Source organism: Malaclemys terrapin, chromosome 9 (genome assembly GCF_027887155.1).
Source record: "Malaclemys terrapin pileata isolate rMalTer1 chromosome 9, rMalTer1.hap1, whole genome shotgun sequence".
NCBI classification, from domain to species: Eukaryota; Metazoa; Chordata; order Testudines; family Emydidae; genus Malaclemys; species Malaclemys terrapin.
This window is the reverse complement of record NC_071513.1, coordinates 49,910,937-49,925,575: the sequence shown is the minus strand read 5'-3', so window position 1 is coordinate 49,925,575 and position 14,639 is coordinate 49,910,937. Positions and strand designations below refer to the sequence as shown.

Below are 14,639 nucleotides of genomic sequence, written 5' to 3'. Positions count from 1 at the left end.
TCTTCCTAGAACGTTCCTCATACCCACCCTCCACTCTTCTTCTCTCCCCTTTACCTTATAAGGCGCAGTTGTAGTAAGTGCCTGGCATTAGTACTGAGTATCTCATTCTGTTCATATCTGCTCCATTCTGCGTACCCTAATAGGTAGAGAGGGGTGCACCCATCCTAGATAGAACAAGGGCATATGGTGTGGAACCAGCATGCGGAGAACTTACACAGTGCCTGCAGCAGCAATGGCAGGATGATGATGTGTGACTTCCTTGCCACTACAAACATTTCCAAGCTAAAATTTAGCTTGGGGTGGGGGGTGGTGTTGCTCCACTTTATCTTCTTTTTGAGTTTATTTTCTAACCTTTATAAGTCTCTGAATGCTCCCTTTGAAGAGTCTTTAACATTTCAGTTGTCTTTTAAAATAAATATTTCTAAGAAGCAAAAAAGGTATTTATTACTCTAGATAGTGTACCAACCCTCACCTAATGCCCTTTACACTGCAGAGCAGATATGGTAATGACATCTTTTAAACTGTCCTTCAGGTGCCAACTACCGCGCTATTTCTATTTTCCCTCTCAAATCCTATTGTTCTTTCCCCATCACTGAGCCTCTTTCCTTTTCCAGAAATCCAATTCAAGTGCCAAAAAAGAGTTAACACTGCAGTTCTGCAAGCACATGGTGCCACATGAAAGCAATGAGAAACTAAGGGCTACTGAACATTTTCACCAAGTGTTTTGTAATTTAGAGAAATGCTGGGGAAGACTTCCATTTACTAAAATTAAATCATTGCACAAGTAAAGGTAACTATGATTTTAAAATACAAGACAATATGTAGTATATAAAAACTTAAGTTACACATTCATGCCCTGATATTTCTATAAAATTACAGCAGCACTCATAAGCATCAACACATTTATATTCATATTCCCATTGTAAGTCTCCATCTTCCAGGTATTCATAAATAGCCTGTAAAAATTTACCATGAAACTTAAGGTCTCATCCTGGATAAGTTTCATTTTAAGAAATTATTTTCAAGAGGAAACTGAAGCTTTAGAACTCTCAGAAGTTGACCATGCTTAAAATCAATTAGCAACAAAAATTCATCCCAAGGCTTAAAAACTTTTTAAAATGAGTTTCAATCCAAAGGGAATGCAAATTGTTGAAATATTACACTTTTGAAAAAATGAGGTATATGTGACAGAAATGGAAAAAGACTGAGTGCCACTATAATATTTTTTTATATATATTGGACAGTCCTTGTCTACACTAAGTGCTTAATGTCGTGTTAGTTAAAAATTTGTTCTAACCTGATTCAATTTCCCAGGGTGGACAGGGTCACCGAGCTAAAATCTGTTAACGTACGGGGCATGTGGCAAAAACTACTTAGGCTTTATTAGAATGTGAGGTTAGAGTGAGGAGCTTTCAGTTATTTTTGAAGGTTGGTGCGTGGACGGTTTTTGACACTGTATCAGCTAATAATTACTTTGGTTTTTTTAAATATTGAGCTGAACTCAGTTTTATGGCAGGCACATCATATATAAAAGGAAATAATAAAACAATCGTGATGTGTGTGTGTGTGTGTGTATATATATATATGTATATATATGTATATATATGTATATATATATTATTAGCTGATACAGTGTCAAAAACCGTCCACGCACCAACCTTCAAAAATAACTGAAAGCTCCTCACTCTAACCTCACATTCTAATAAAGCCTAAGTAGTTTTTGCCACATGCCCCGTACGTTAACAGATTTTAGCTCGGTGACCCTGTCCACCCTGGGAAATTGAATCAGGTTAGAACAAATTTTTAACTAACACGACATTAAGCACTTAGTGTAGACAAGGACTGTCCAATCAGTTGACAATGTTAAATACAACACTGTGCATAGACAAGGATTATGCTGTGCTTAACAACACACACACTTACGCAACATGCATACTCAACTCCAACAGCAGCAATGAGGACTATCCTGGCATGAGGTTCTAATGCAAGAGACTCCGGGACCCCAGGGTCAACATACTCCCACTGAATTTTCATTGTAGGAGCTTGCAAACACTAAGTTCGTATTAGCACAAAATATCGTTAATAGGAACGAAGAATATACAGAGAACTGCATCAGAATCCACACTAAGTCAATACACGCTGCTCACTCATTGCTTAGGTTCTCTGTAATGCCATTGCCTTACCTTGTGTTTTACTTCCTCTTCCTCTTCTACCCGGGCACTGCCAGCATCGCTCAGGACAGGACTCAGAAGAGGAGATGAACCCTGGACAGCTGGGTTCAAATTCATCTGAAATGTGGGGTTCAAGATCTGTGGACTCTTCAATGTGAAGGAAGAAAGCTGAGGGTGGTCCATTGAGAGGCCTAGAATTGGAGAAGGAAGGGAAGATGGATTGGGAAATGAAAAAGATATGTTATGACAATGGTTCATCTAAAAAAGCCCACTTGCCTACCAGCAATGCAAACATTATTCGCCAATAACTGTAATCTTAAATTACTTCAAAAATGCCAAAGAAACTGGTACACAAAATTTTCAAGCAGATTGAAATCTCTTGGAATAATTGAGTAATCTATACAATTGAGCTATTAGCTGGCAAGATATAGTTTGAGCTATTGAACAGAAACTGGACAGGGACTAAAAATGGCTCAGTTCCCCCTTATTGTGTTAAATAGTGATCACTACAGATTACTTTTACAGAAGAGTACATTTTTACATTTTCCTTTTTTAAAATTAGAATTCTCTTTAGCCCCACAGAGAAGCTAGGACATGTTATTGTAGTAAGTATTCCTTCAGAAAGCAATCAAATGTCCAAAAAGTAGGGAGCAAAGGGAGGTGGGGGAGGAAGGAATGGAAAAATCTTTCATGAATTCAAAATTTGTGGAATATCTGATCTCAATATCTGCGTTTCTGGAGGTGGGGAATATGTTGCTAGACACAAAGGGACCACATACTATATTCCCCCTTTGGCTCTCTAAATCTACAAAATGTGTTAAATATTTGAGCTAAATGTTTTACTGGCTTCAACAAATGAAAGTGATCTTGTAACACTGCAGCATACAGAATTTTTAGCTAGGTAGAAGAGAATCTTGTAGCATTCTTCAGTAGTTCAAAGGGCATGAATGGCACAGGAGGCAAATAACTAGACAAAGATGCTTTGCTCTAGCAGATTTATTTTGCGAGGGCAAAAAATAAAGACAGGGACATGTGTTATTCAAATCATCATGACCACAATTTTTCAGACAAAGTAAAACGTTGTTTTCCTAAACCCTCCCTCTGATGAGTCAAGCTCTGTAGGACTAGACCTTTGAACCAGTTCTAAGCACTCATCATAGAATCATAGGACTGGAAGGGACCTTGAGAGGTCATCTAGTCCAGTGCCCTGCACTCATGGCAGGACTACGTATTATCTAGACCATTCCTGACAGGTGTTTGTCTAATCTGCTCTTAAAAAGCTCCAATTATGGAGATTCCACAACCTTCCTGGGCAATTTATTCCGGTGCTTAATCACCCTGACAGTTAGGAAGTTTTTCCTAATGTCCAACCTAAACCTCCTTTGCTGCAATTTAAGCCCATTGCTTCTTGTCCTATCCTCAGAGGTTAACAACAACAATTCTTCTCCCTCTTCCTTGTAACAACCTTTTATGTTCTTGAAAACTGTTATCATGCCCCCTCTGAGTCTTCTCTTTTCCAGATTAAACAAACCCAATTTTTCAATCTTCCCTCATAGGTCATGTTTTCTATACCTTTAATCATTTTTGTTTCTCTTCTCTGGACTTTCTCCAATTTGTCCACATCTTTCCTGAAATGTGGCACCCAGAACTGGACACAATACTCCAGTTAAAGATGTAATGCTTTCCATCCCCAAAGTGCTCTACAAACATTAACCTATGCTTGCAACACCCCACTGTGGTAAGTAGGTATTATTATTTGTTTTACAGATAGGAAACGGGGCTAAGTAACTTGCCCAAGGCCACATGGCGAATCAGTGATAGTTAAGAATTAGAACCCAGGAGTTCCTTTCTCCGAAACTTGTGTTCAGTCCATTAGACCAAACTGCCTCAGAGCTGCTACTGGAACAATGGGCTGTATAGCAAGTGCTCGTTCCTCCAAAGACACAGCTCAATCGCTCTTCTGAAACGTGCTTGAACGTACACAATGTTCTCTATATGATAATCTATCTTTCCCATTATAAACCCCTATTTTCAGGGGATTACATGTTGTCAGTATAAAACAGATTCCAGGTTGACACCAGTGTGCTCCTCTCCACACTGGCACTCCCACTCCAAAATCCACTTTGTATAATCTCAGCACATACTGTGACCTTTGTTATATTCAGCACTAGCTTTTCAGACAGATTCTCTTCCTGTAGTCAGATTACTAAAATCATTAAAAAAAACACCCTACACTATATGCATTCAAAAATATCAGCCCACAGGAACAGAACTGTAAATGAGACACCCAATATCTTTTAACAAAAAATAAAAAGCAGAGATTAACTGATTGAAGGAGAGCCAGTTATGAGCTTTTTGATATACTTTTGGCAAGAGATGGTTGCTGTTTGATTGGCTCAGGAGCAAAACCACTTAATTGTGTGGCTGCAGCATGACAATGATGAGGAAGCAAATGCGTATTTTCACATTGACAAACGCAGGAAGCTAAACGCCATTGCACTCGGTCACCTGGAAGAGATTCAGATTATCAAGGCTGTAAAGTTAACTATTAACATACTTCAGCAAAATCATTATCAAGTGTCTATTGTTTCTGCCTGTGTATTTTCTCATTTCAATTGCTTTTAGTCTACCAGACCTAACACACAGGAAAGTACGAATAGCTAACATTTTGTTTTTACATATGAAAATACTGCAGGGAAAGTAGTTTACTAGAAGTTTGCCTTTATATATGAATTAAGGAAGTTAAAATGAGATGGAAAATAATTACCCTTTTTAACATTAAAAAAGTGCCATAGAAATCAAAGACTTCCTATGTACTCAGAAATTAGCACCAAGCAGCTGCAACTGTTCCAAATATTGTGGTCTCAACTACTTCAATGGAAGCAATAATATTCAGAGACAAGGGGAGAATGAGGTATAATTTCCTGCAGCCTATTTCAATGAGTTGTTCCAGTATTGACTCATGTTACCAGCTCAAAATATGGGGAGAAACCCAGGAAATTCATCTAAATAGACATTTGTTCTTCTTTATCTGATTTCAAGTATTATTTTTCTTGACATCAATGTAAGATTATGAAAATCAGAGGCATATTCAACTAATTAAGTCTGAAAATATATACATTCAAAAATGTAGGTACCTGGTATTTTCTTTAAAGTCTGATTTTTCGAAAATGGATAAACTAGGTCTAAATACAATCTATTTCTTAGGCAATAAGCTCTTCTAGGCAGGGACCGTTCTCTTCTGTGTCCTTGTGCATTGGTGCAGTGTAGGGCAACAGTGTCTCTCATGTTTGTGTCACTGGGATACAAGTAAGGACTTATTAATGGAAGATGTTACAACAATTGCAATTTTATAATATGTAGGATTAGACTACTGGCAAATTCTTTAAAGGGACAGTAGCAACCTATTTAGGACCCCAATCTTCTCATTTTACTATCCTTTCTAGAAAATTCACATAACACCCTAATTTTTTAGGAACTTTTTTTATTTGAAATATGACTTTAAAAGTTTGATACAAATGCACATATCACCTATTACAGTCAGCAAACGGTGTTTAAATACATTACAAATGCAGATTTTGATTTCAGTTCTGTCAGAAACCGATTACAAACTTATTATGTACTTCTACTAGAGCAGCAATGGGGAAATCCTCTGGCAAGTCATGGAGTGGCTCCACAGCCTCTTCTGGTGGAGAAAGGATAATGGAAGGATCCAGTAGTAGTTTGGGAAGTGCCCACCATTTTCAGTGGCTGTTTAAGATAGAAACCTGCTAAATATTTATAAGTTGGTGGCAACAAGTTCAAAGTGTTTGTCTGGTTTCTGTTCTGGGCAGATGATGGCCCACTGAAGTATTCCCACCCTAAAAAGCAGGCATCAGTATCCATGGATATTACGAGAGAATTACTTTACTTAAGAAAGGCCATTGCTCTTCCTTATGGCCTTGTGAAAGGAGAGCTTATGAACAAACAGCAATAAAATAATTAACATTTTACTAATATTGGTACAGCAGCTATAGGATAGAAATTTTCAAAAGCAATCCACATCTGACTAATTTTGCATCCATTGAAAACAATGGTAAGGTTCAGGCAATGTTGAGGGCTTTGAATTTCCCACCCATAGCTATAATTTTATATACACACACCTATACTAGCCCTTTAGGACAATTTGTATACGTCTTTGAAATGTGTATTACTGTTTTTAAAGGAGCAGTATTTTTAAAGGTACTGAGTTTTTGGTTTAGAGCATACAGCTTGTTGAGTCAAATTTGGCCTTCATATATGCAAAGTTTTATTGATTTCAGTGCGATTGCACAGGATGTGAGAGCATAATTTTATTTATTATATCTAAAGCACGAGCAAATGGAGTTTTTGCATGCTTGTACATGCATCCTAGTTTCATAATGCATCCCCCATTCCTGCTTTATATTAAAAGAAAAACTGCAATGAGTAATTGCTCATTCTTAGCGTCGTGTGTTCTGGCTTGATGTAGAAGATTAAAGAGGCTCTGTCAACTAGATATCAAAATCTGCCTTTCTTAAGTAAAGTAATTCTCTTGTAATATCCATGGATACTGATGCCTGCTTTTTAGGGTGGGAATACTTCAGTGGGCCATCATCTGCCCAGAACAGAAACCAGACAAACACTTTGAACTTATTGCCACCAACATATAAATATTTGAAAATACATACAATACACAAAAGGCTGCTTAAAGTGTGGTTCTTCTCTTAAAAGTGACTGTGCAAAAATAGCACCCTCAACAGATAAGTTTTCTGTGTGCATTCAGAGCCATTTGTCACATTAGTGACAAAAATATATGTATATTATTTTTTCCCTCTAGTCAGCTGTGTAAGCTTCTACAGCTTTGAAGAGGGTGAGCCCAGTTCTATTTCTTCTCACACATCAGAGTTCAGAAACTTCTAGTTACTAGGGCCAAATTCTGCCCTTTGTTACAAATGGGTATCCCCATTAAAAAGAATGAGGTTGTCCAGGTCTGAGGGTAGAACCTGGGCTACAGAATTATTATATCTGGCCTACAAATGCTGCACAAGCCAAAAAACACAGTTTGGCTTCCAGAACTGTAAACTCAGGCTAGGATCTGACAATTAAAAGTCTTTTGACATGCAAGCAGAACTCATTTGATTCGGAGTCACTGAGACACAATGTAGATGGAAAGCCTATGATGCCATTTTACAGTTATTTTTCAGAGTAGCTCTCCACTCAAAGATCCCAAACTAAAATCACAAATAAATATATTTTAAAACCATATATTTGAATGTGTTTCTTGACATAGATATAAAAATAAATAATTTGGGATCTGTAGATTCGGGATGTGTAGATTACATTCTGAAAACATTCTACACTTCAAGAGATTACAACACCTAAAGTAATGTAAGGAAGGCAGTGAATTCAGGCTCTTTAATTGCTGAGGTGTTAATGAGATCATCAGAAGCTGCAGAGGAAGCAAAAGACAGTTACTTTTTCGTAACTGGTGTTCTTCGAGATGTGTTGCTCATGTCTATTCCACAACAGGTGTGCATGCTTGCCATGTGCACCAGTGCCAGAAGTTTTTCCCCTAGCAGTATCCGTGGGGGGGGGGGGGGGGGGGAGAAAGAGACCAGGAACATATGGCCAACGGTTCATACAGGGGCCCCATAAGACGAGCCAGCACAGATTCAGGTCCCACTGTGGGACCAGGGGTTTAGAATACGGGTAAAGCTGGTCCAAACCCTTAAGGAGCCGCCTGGTCATAGCATAGGAGAACACAGTGTGTCCTTGCACCGGGGGATGGAAGGCCAATATGGCTACCAGGTGCATGCTGACGAGGCCGCCAGGCCCTGGGCGGAGGAGGTAATCAAGGATAAGCTGTATCGGGGTGGCTGTTGGGGACACCCCTTGGTCCGCCACCCACCTAGAAAACCGAGACCACTTCGCCATGTAGGAGCGGTGTGTGGAGGGCAGTCTACTTTCAAGGAGGATGAGCTGAACCTGTTCTGAGCATGTCCTTTCCTCACCACCTAGCCACTGAACAGCCACGCTGTGAGGTGAAGAGCTGCCAGGTTGGGGTGGAGGCGGCAGCTCTGGTCCTGAGAGAGCAGGTCTGGGTGGAGCGGCAAACAGCCACGGTGGAGCCACCGCCAGGCCCTAGAGGGTCTTGTACCAGTGCTGCCTGGGCCACGCCGGGGCAATGAGGAGGACCCTGGCTTTATCCATCTTTATTTTCTCCAGGACCCTGCCAATCAGAGGGAACGGGAGAAAAGCGTAGAGAAGCTGGCCTGACCAGAATAGGATAAAGGCATCAGAGATAGCACCCTTCCCTAAGCTCCCCCTGGAGCAGAACCAGGGGCATCATCGGTTCTGCCAGTTCGCAAACAGGTCCACCTGGAGAGTTCCACACCTTCGGAAGAGCTGGTGGGCCACTTCCAGGTGTAGAGACCACTCGTGCTGAGAGGAAAAGTCTCTGCTCAAGTGATCCGCCCTCACGTTCCGGGCACCCAGCAGGTGAAAGGCTTTTAGGTGGATGTCGTGGACTATACAGAAGTCCCACAGACGGAGGGCTTTGTGGCAGAGGATTGAGCCCTGCCTTCCCTGTTGATATAGAACATTGAGGCCATGATGTCCGTGAGGACCCTGACTACCTTGCCCTTTAGGTGCAAGCAGAAGGCTATACACGCCAGATGCACCGCCCTGAGTTCCTTGACGTTTATATGAAGGGTCAGGTCTTGCAGAGACCACAGGCCGTGGGTCTGAAAATTCCTCACATGGGCCCCCCCAGCCCAGGTCCGATGCATCAGACACCAGCTCCAACAATGGGGCCCTGTACCTGAATGGGAGCTCTTGGTCCGCCCCAAGCAACATGCTCCACCACCGCAGGGAGGTGATCACCGAGTTCAGCACGGTGAGGACCTTGTCCATTCTGTCCGTGGCCTGGGAGACCTTCGAGGCCAGCCAGAGCTGGAGGGGCCTCATCCTGAGTCTGGCATGGCGGACCACATATGTGCACGCCGACATGTGACCTAGCAGCTGCAGGCAAGCCCTGACTGTCGTCACCGGGAACCTTGCAACGAGCCAATGAGCCCTTTCAGGGTCTCAAACCTGTCTGGGGTGGGGGAGAGAGGCCCTTGCCGACATTGCATCCAGGAGCACCCCGATAAACTCTATGCATTAGACCGGGACTAACGTGGACTTGGTGTTGTGTACCAACAGGCCCAGGGTGGTGCATGTGGACAAGAGGAATGCCACATGATCCCTCACCTGCGATCGGGAGGTGCCCTTGACCAGCCAGTCGTCCAGATAGGGGAATATCTGGACCCCCCGGCGCCTAAGGTAGGCCGCTACCACCCACATGCACTTTGTAAAGATCCTGGAGGCAGTGGACAGACCAAACGGGAGGACCATGAATTGGTAGTGATTCTGTCCCACCACAAAATGGAGGAAGTGCCTGTGCCCTTCGAATATGTGGATGTGGAAGTACGTGTCCTGTAGAATGAGGGCAGCGTACCAGTCCCCAGGATCCAGGGAGGGGATGATGGAGGCCAGGGAAACCATGCGGAACTTGAGTTTCACCATGTACTGGTTCAGGCCTCGCAGGTCCATGATGGGCCTGAGCCCTCCTTTGGCCTTCGGGATAAGGAAATAACAGGAGTAATACCCCTTGCCCAGAAACTCCTTGGGCACCACCTCTAACGCTCCTAGTTCCAGGAGCCGCCCAACCTCCTGCTTGAGCAGAGTCTCGTGCGATGGGTCCCCCAAGAGGGACAGGGGCGGGGGTGGTTGGGCAGGGAGGAGGTAAACTGAAGGGTGTAACCTCGGGAGATGGTGTTGAGGACCCACCAGTCCGAGGTGAGCAGCGACCATTCCGGGAGGAAAGCGCACAACCGATTAGAAAAAGGGAGCTTTATTGGGGGTGGATCCCTGCTGAGAACTGGTGGGGTACCCCGAGCGTTCCATCAAAAATGCCTTTTACCCACCTGCTTGCCCTTAGAGGACCCAGGCTGGGGGGCAGGCTGAGTCTGCCTTTGTGGGTGTTTTCTATAGTCCCACACTTCTTCTCGGCGGCTTCGTACTTCGGGAAGGTGTCCTGGGCAAGCCGCAGAAGGCTCCCGAACTTGGGTTTTGCTGGAGCAGGGATATAGAGGCCCAAGGTCTGGAGGGTCATGCCATGCAACCTCATCTCTGTTTCCTCAGCAAACAGAGCCTTCCCGTCGAAAGGGAGATCCTGCATTGACGACCGCGCTTCCCTGGATAGCCCAGAGAGCAGGAGCCATGACACCCATCTCATGGACACCGCTGAGGCCATGGACCGTGCGGCCGTGTCCGCTGCATCTGAAGCAGCCTGCAGGGATGCCCTTGCGACCGCTACCCTTTCCTCCACAAGCAGCTTAAACTCCTTTTAATCATGCTCCCAGAGGGAGTCCTCGAACTTGGGGAGGGATCCCCAGAGATTAAACTCGTAGCGACCGAGGAGAGCCTGATGGTTTGCTACTCTTAGCTGCAAGGTTGACGATGAACAAACTTTTCTCCCGAAAGTATCCAGCCTCCGAGAATCTTTGTTCTTAGGGGTCGGGGCTGGCTGCTCCTGCTGTTCCCTGTGGTTGACCGACTCGACCACCAAGGAATTGGGAGCCAGGTGGGTATACAAATTCTCGTGCCCCTTAGTGGGTACAAAGTACTTGCGTTCTGCCTTCTTAGAGATGGGAGCCAACAAGGCTGGTGTTTGCCACAGGGCATTTGAAATTCTTGCTACCCCTTCATGGACCGGCAAGGCCACCCTGCCCGGTGCCGAGGGGAAACAGCATATTGAACAGGGAGTCCGAGGGCTCCTCCATCTCCTCGCTGCCACCCTTTTTAGAGAGGTCTTGGTGGGCCCAGTAGTCCTCCTGCAGGACAGACGGGGGTGGGGCCGCAGTCAGCTCCTCCAAACGGGGCAAGGAGGCCAGTGTGGTGCTTTGGGTGTCGGCCGGCACCGGAGGATCCACCACCTGGTCGGATTCTGGGCACGGTGCTGATAACACTGGTCTCACCGACTCCTTTCTTGGCTGTCTAGGGATGGAGGCCAGTGGTGCTTCCGACGCACTGGCCACCGAGCGAGTCCCCACCGGGGGCTGCACCGGAGGCCACCGTGCCCACTGGAACCACTGGGCCGGACACGACACTCGATGCCACTGCACTTGCTGAGGCACTGGTGGGGCCGGCTGTTTGGGCTAGCTAGCCTGGCCTGTATACAGATGGCTGTAAGCGGAGGCCGGGCTGGCGTACGACCCACTGCTGCCTCTGGATCAGGAGTAATGGCGGTGCCGGGATCTGCGTTAGCCACGGGACCGTGATCTCGAGGCGGAGGAACGGCACCGACGGTAGTAGCTGCTCCACAAACAGCTTCGACGGGCAGACCCGTGACAGTGAGACGCCGGTGATCAATGCCCAGGGCCACGGTGCCTTGGCAGAGACTTGGAGTGGGAGTCCGAGCGGGAACTCCTCGTGACGCGACCGACTGTAGTACCTCCTTCGAGACGAGGACCGTTGGTGATGTCCGCCACGGTCCCATCGATATTCGCTCTGCGAAGACGAGCGGTGCCGGGAGTCCCGGTCGGATGGCACCCTCCAGAGACAGTCTGGCCGGCGTAGAGGGCGATCCACATGGACTGAGCCCTGAACAGTCGCTGGGCAGTGAACGTTGTCGGTAACATTCCCTCGACCGCGACTGGTACCAGGCTAGCGGTGACTGCGGCAACCCCGGTGGCAGCTTGCCCCTGGAGCATGGGGCCAAGATCAGTGGAACTAAGGGCACTGGCACGGACATGACGTCCCTGGCCGCCTGGAGGGCTTCAGGCTTAGATGGCATCCAGACATCTGGAGAGGCCTGCTCCGAAGGGGCCGGGCTACTCTGCTCAACGTGAGTCGGAGGCCTAGGGCCCGATGGGGATCGAGGGCTACCCGACATGGGCCTAGCCTCTGTCCCAGACTTCCCTTGGTGCCATTGCGAAGAGGGAGTCTTTCCGGTCCTCTTGGCATGCCCGTGGAAGGGGAGTGGTGTCGACTGGTCAATGGTACCGGAGGGTCTCTGCGTACCAACGCCGTGGTGCCGGATACCGGTTCGGAGTGGTGTACCAGGGTCAAGGCCAGTGCCGACTCCATCAGGATGGCCCAGAGCCTAATGTCCCTTTCTTTTTTGGTCCAGGGCTTGAACGAATTGCAGATCTTGCACCTTTCGCTGATATGGGGGTTGCTCCCAAGCAGCGCAGACAGTCCGCGTGCGGGTCACTCCTTGGCATAGAACACCTACAAGAGCCCCGGCCCGGGCTCACTAACTAAACTAACCGAAATAGCTAACTGACTACAGGTACTAATGAAGGAACAAACAAACAGTTCTGGGGACAAGCTGCAGTAACGCTGGAGCTGAGCAGTTCCAACGCACCTTCACTGGCGGCAAGAAGGAACTGAGGGTGGAGGGAGCATGCAGCTCCCCTTATACCGCGCCAGGCAGGTGCCATTCCAGGGGTAACGGGGGGGCTCCCCACCCCACAGGTACTACTAGGGGGAAAACTTCTGGCACTGGTGCACGTGGCAAGCACGCACACCTATTGTGGAATACACATGAGCAATCACTCGAAGAAGAACACTGAAATGTTTTGGCAGACAATAACTTTTTCAATTCACCATTAAAAGGCAGTGCCCCACTGTGTTTAAACCAGTGTTTCTCAACCCTTTTGATACAAGGGAATGGCTTGCTGCTTTCCTAAACTGTCTCAGAGAGATGTGAGGGACAGACGTCGGTCCACAAACCGGTCATTGAGAAACACTGGTCTAAACAACCAGAGGACATATAGTGCACTATGCTTTCCCTTTAACTATTCATTGCTTATTTTTGCCTCTTTTCATTCCACTAATAGCATTTTTAATGTGATTTTACATGTGAATTTCTTTTAAGAAATATAGCGTGTGGAATAAAGTTTCACTTTGCACTACACCTCTACCCCGATATAACGCTGTCCTCGGGAGCCAAAAAATCTTACCGCGTTATAGGTGAAACCGTGTTATATCGAACTTGCTTTGATCCACCGGAGTGCACAGCCCTGCCCCCCCGGAGCACTGCTTTACCGCGTTATATCCGAATTCATATTATATCGGGTCGCGTTATATCGGGGTAGAGGTGTATTAGGATCTGATCCAAACACCACTGAAAGACTCCCACTGACTTCAGATGGGCTTTGGATCAATCCCTGAATACCTAAATAGTAAAGTATTATTTGAACAGTGACACCATTGTGCTAAGAGCACATTTTTATACACATTACACAACATCATGTAAGAACATAAGAACAACAATACTGGGTCAGACCAAAGGTCCATCTAGCCCAATATCCTGTCTTGGGTCAGTAGCCAATGCCAGGTGCTCCAGAGGGAATGAACAGAACAGGTAATCAAGTGATCCGTCCCCTGTTGCCCACTCCCAGCTTCTGGCAAACAGAGGCTAGGGACACCATTCCTGCCCATCCTGGCTAATAGATTCATAGAGGATCGGTCCATCAATGGCTATCTAGTTCTTTTTTGAACCCTGTTATAGTCCTGGCTTTCACATCATCTTTGGCAAGGAGTTCCACAGGTTGACTGTGCGTTGTGTGAAAAAATATTTTCTTTTGTCTGTTTTAAACCTGCTGCCTATTAATTTCATTTGGTGGCACCTAGTTTGTGTTATGAGGAGGAATAAATAACACTTCCTTATTTACTTTCTCCAGGCCAGTCATGATTTTATAGACCTCTATCATATCCCCCCTTAGTCGTCTCTTTTCCAAGCTGAAAAGTCCAAGTTTTATTAATCTCTCCTCATACAGCAGCCGTTCCATACACCTAACCATTTTTGTTGCCCTTTTCTGAACCTTTTCCAAGTCCAATATATCTTTTTTGAAATGGGGCGACCACATCTGCACGCAGTATTCAAGATGGATTTGGATTTAACTTCCACTTTTTAAAGGATGCCTTTTTGCCTCTCACTGCTTCTTTTACTTTGTTGTTTAGCCATGGTGGCTCTTTTTTGGTTCTCTGACTGTTTTTTAATTGGGGGTATAACATTTAAGTTGAGCCTCTATTATGGTATCTTTAAAAAGTTTCCATGCAGCTTGCAGGGATTTTACTTTTGGTGCTGTACCTTTTAATTTCTGTTTAACTAACCTTCTCATTTTTGTGTTGTTCCCCTTCCTGAAATTAAATGCTACAGTGTTGGGCCACTGTCATGTTTTTCCTGCCACAGGGATATTAAATGTAATTATATTATGGTCACTATTACCAAGCAGTCCAGCTATATTCACCTCCCGGACCAGATCCTTTGCTCCACTTAGGACTAAATCAAGAATTGCCTCTCCTCTTGAGGGTTCCAGGACCAGCTGCTCCAAGAAGCAGTCATTTAAGGTGTCAAGAAACTTTATCTCTGCATCCGTCCTGAGGTAACATCTACCCAGTCAATATGGGGATAGT

At 45.4% G+C, this 14,639-nt stretch overlaps 1 protein-coding gene across 7 annotated transcripts in view; it reads right to left on the bottom strand.

The window, feature by feature from the left end:
* FARP2 (FERM, ARH/RhoGEF and pleckstrin domain protein 2) overlaps positions 1-14,639 on the bottom strand; it is a 197,296-nt gene that overhangs the window by 42,100 nt on the left and 140,557 nt on the right. For all 7 annotated transcript variants that reach the window (XR_008446209.1, XM_054039883.1, XM_054039877.1 and 4 more), the window contains exon 14: positions 2,184-2,362. Coding sequence is in view for 6 of the 7 variants with exons in the window: in XM_054039883.1 (XP_053895858.1) it covers positions 2,184-2,362 (179 nt within the window). In the remaining variant the exon portion in view is untranslated. The remainder of the gene's footprint in view (positions 1-2,183; positions 2,363-14,639) is intronic.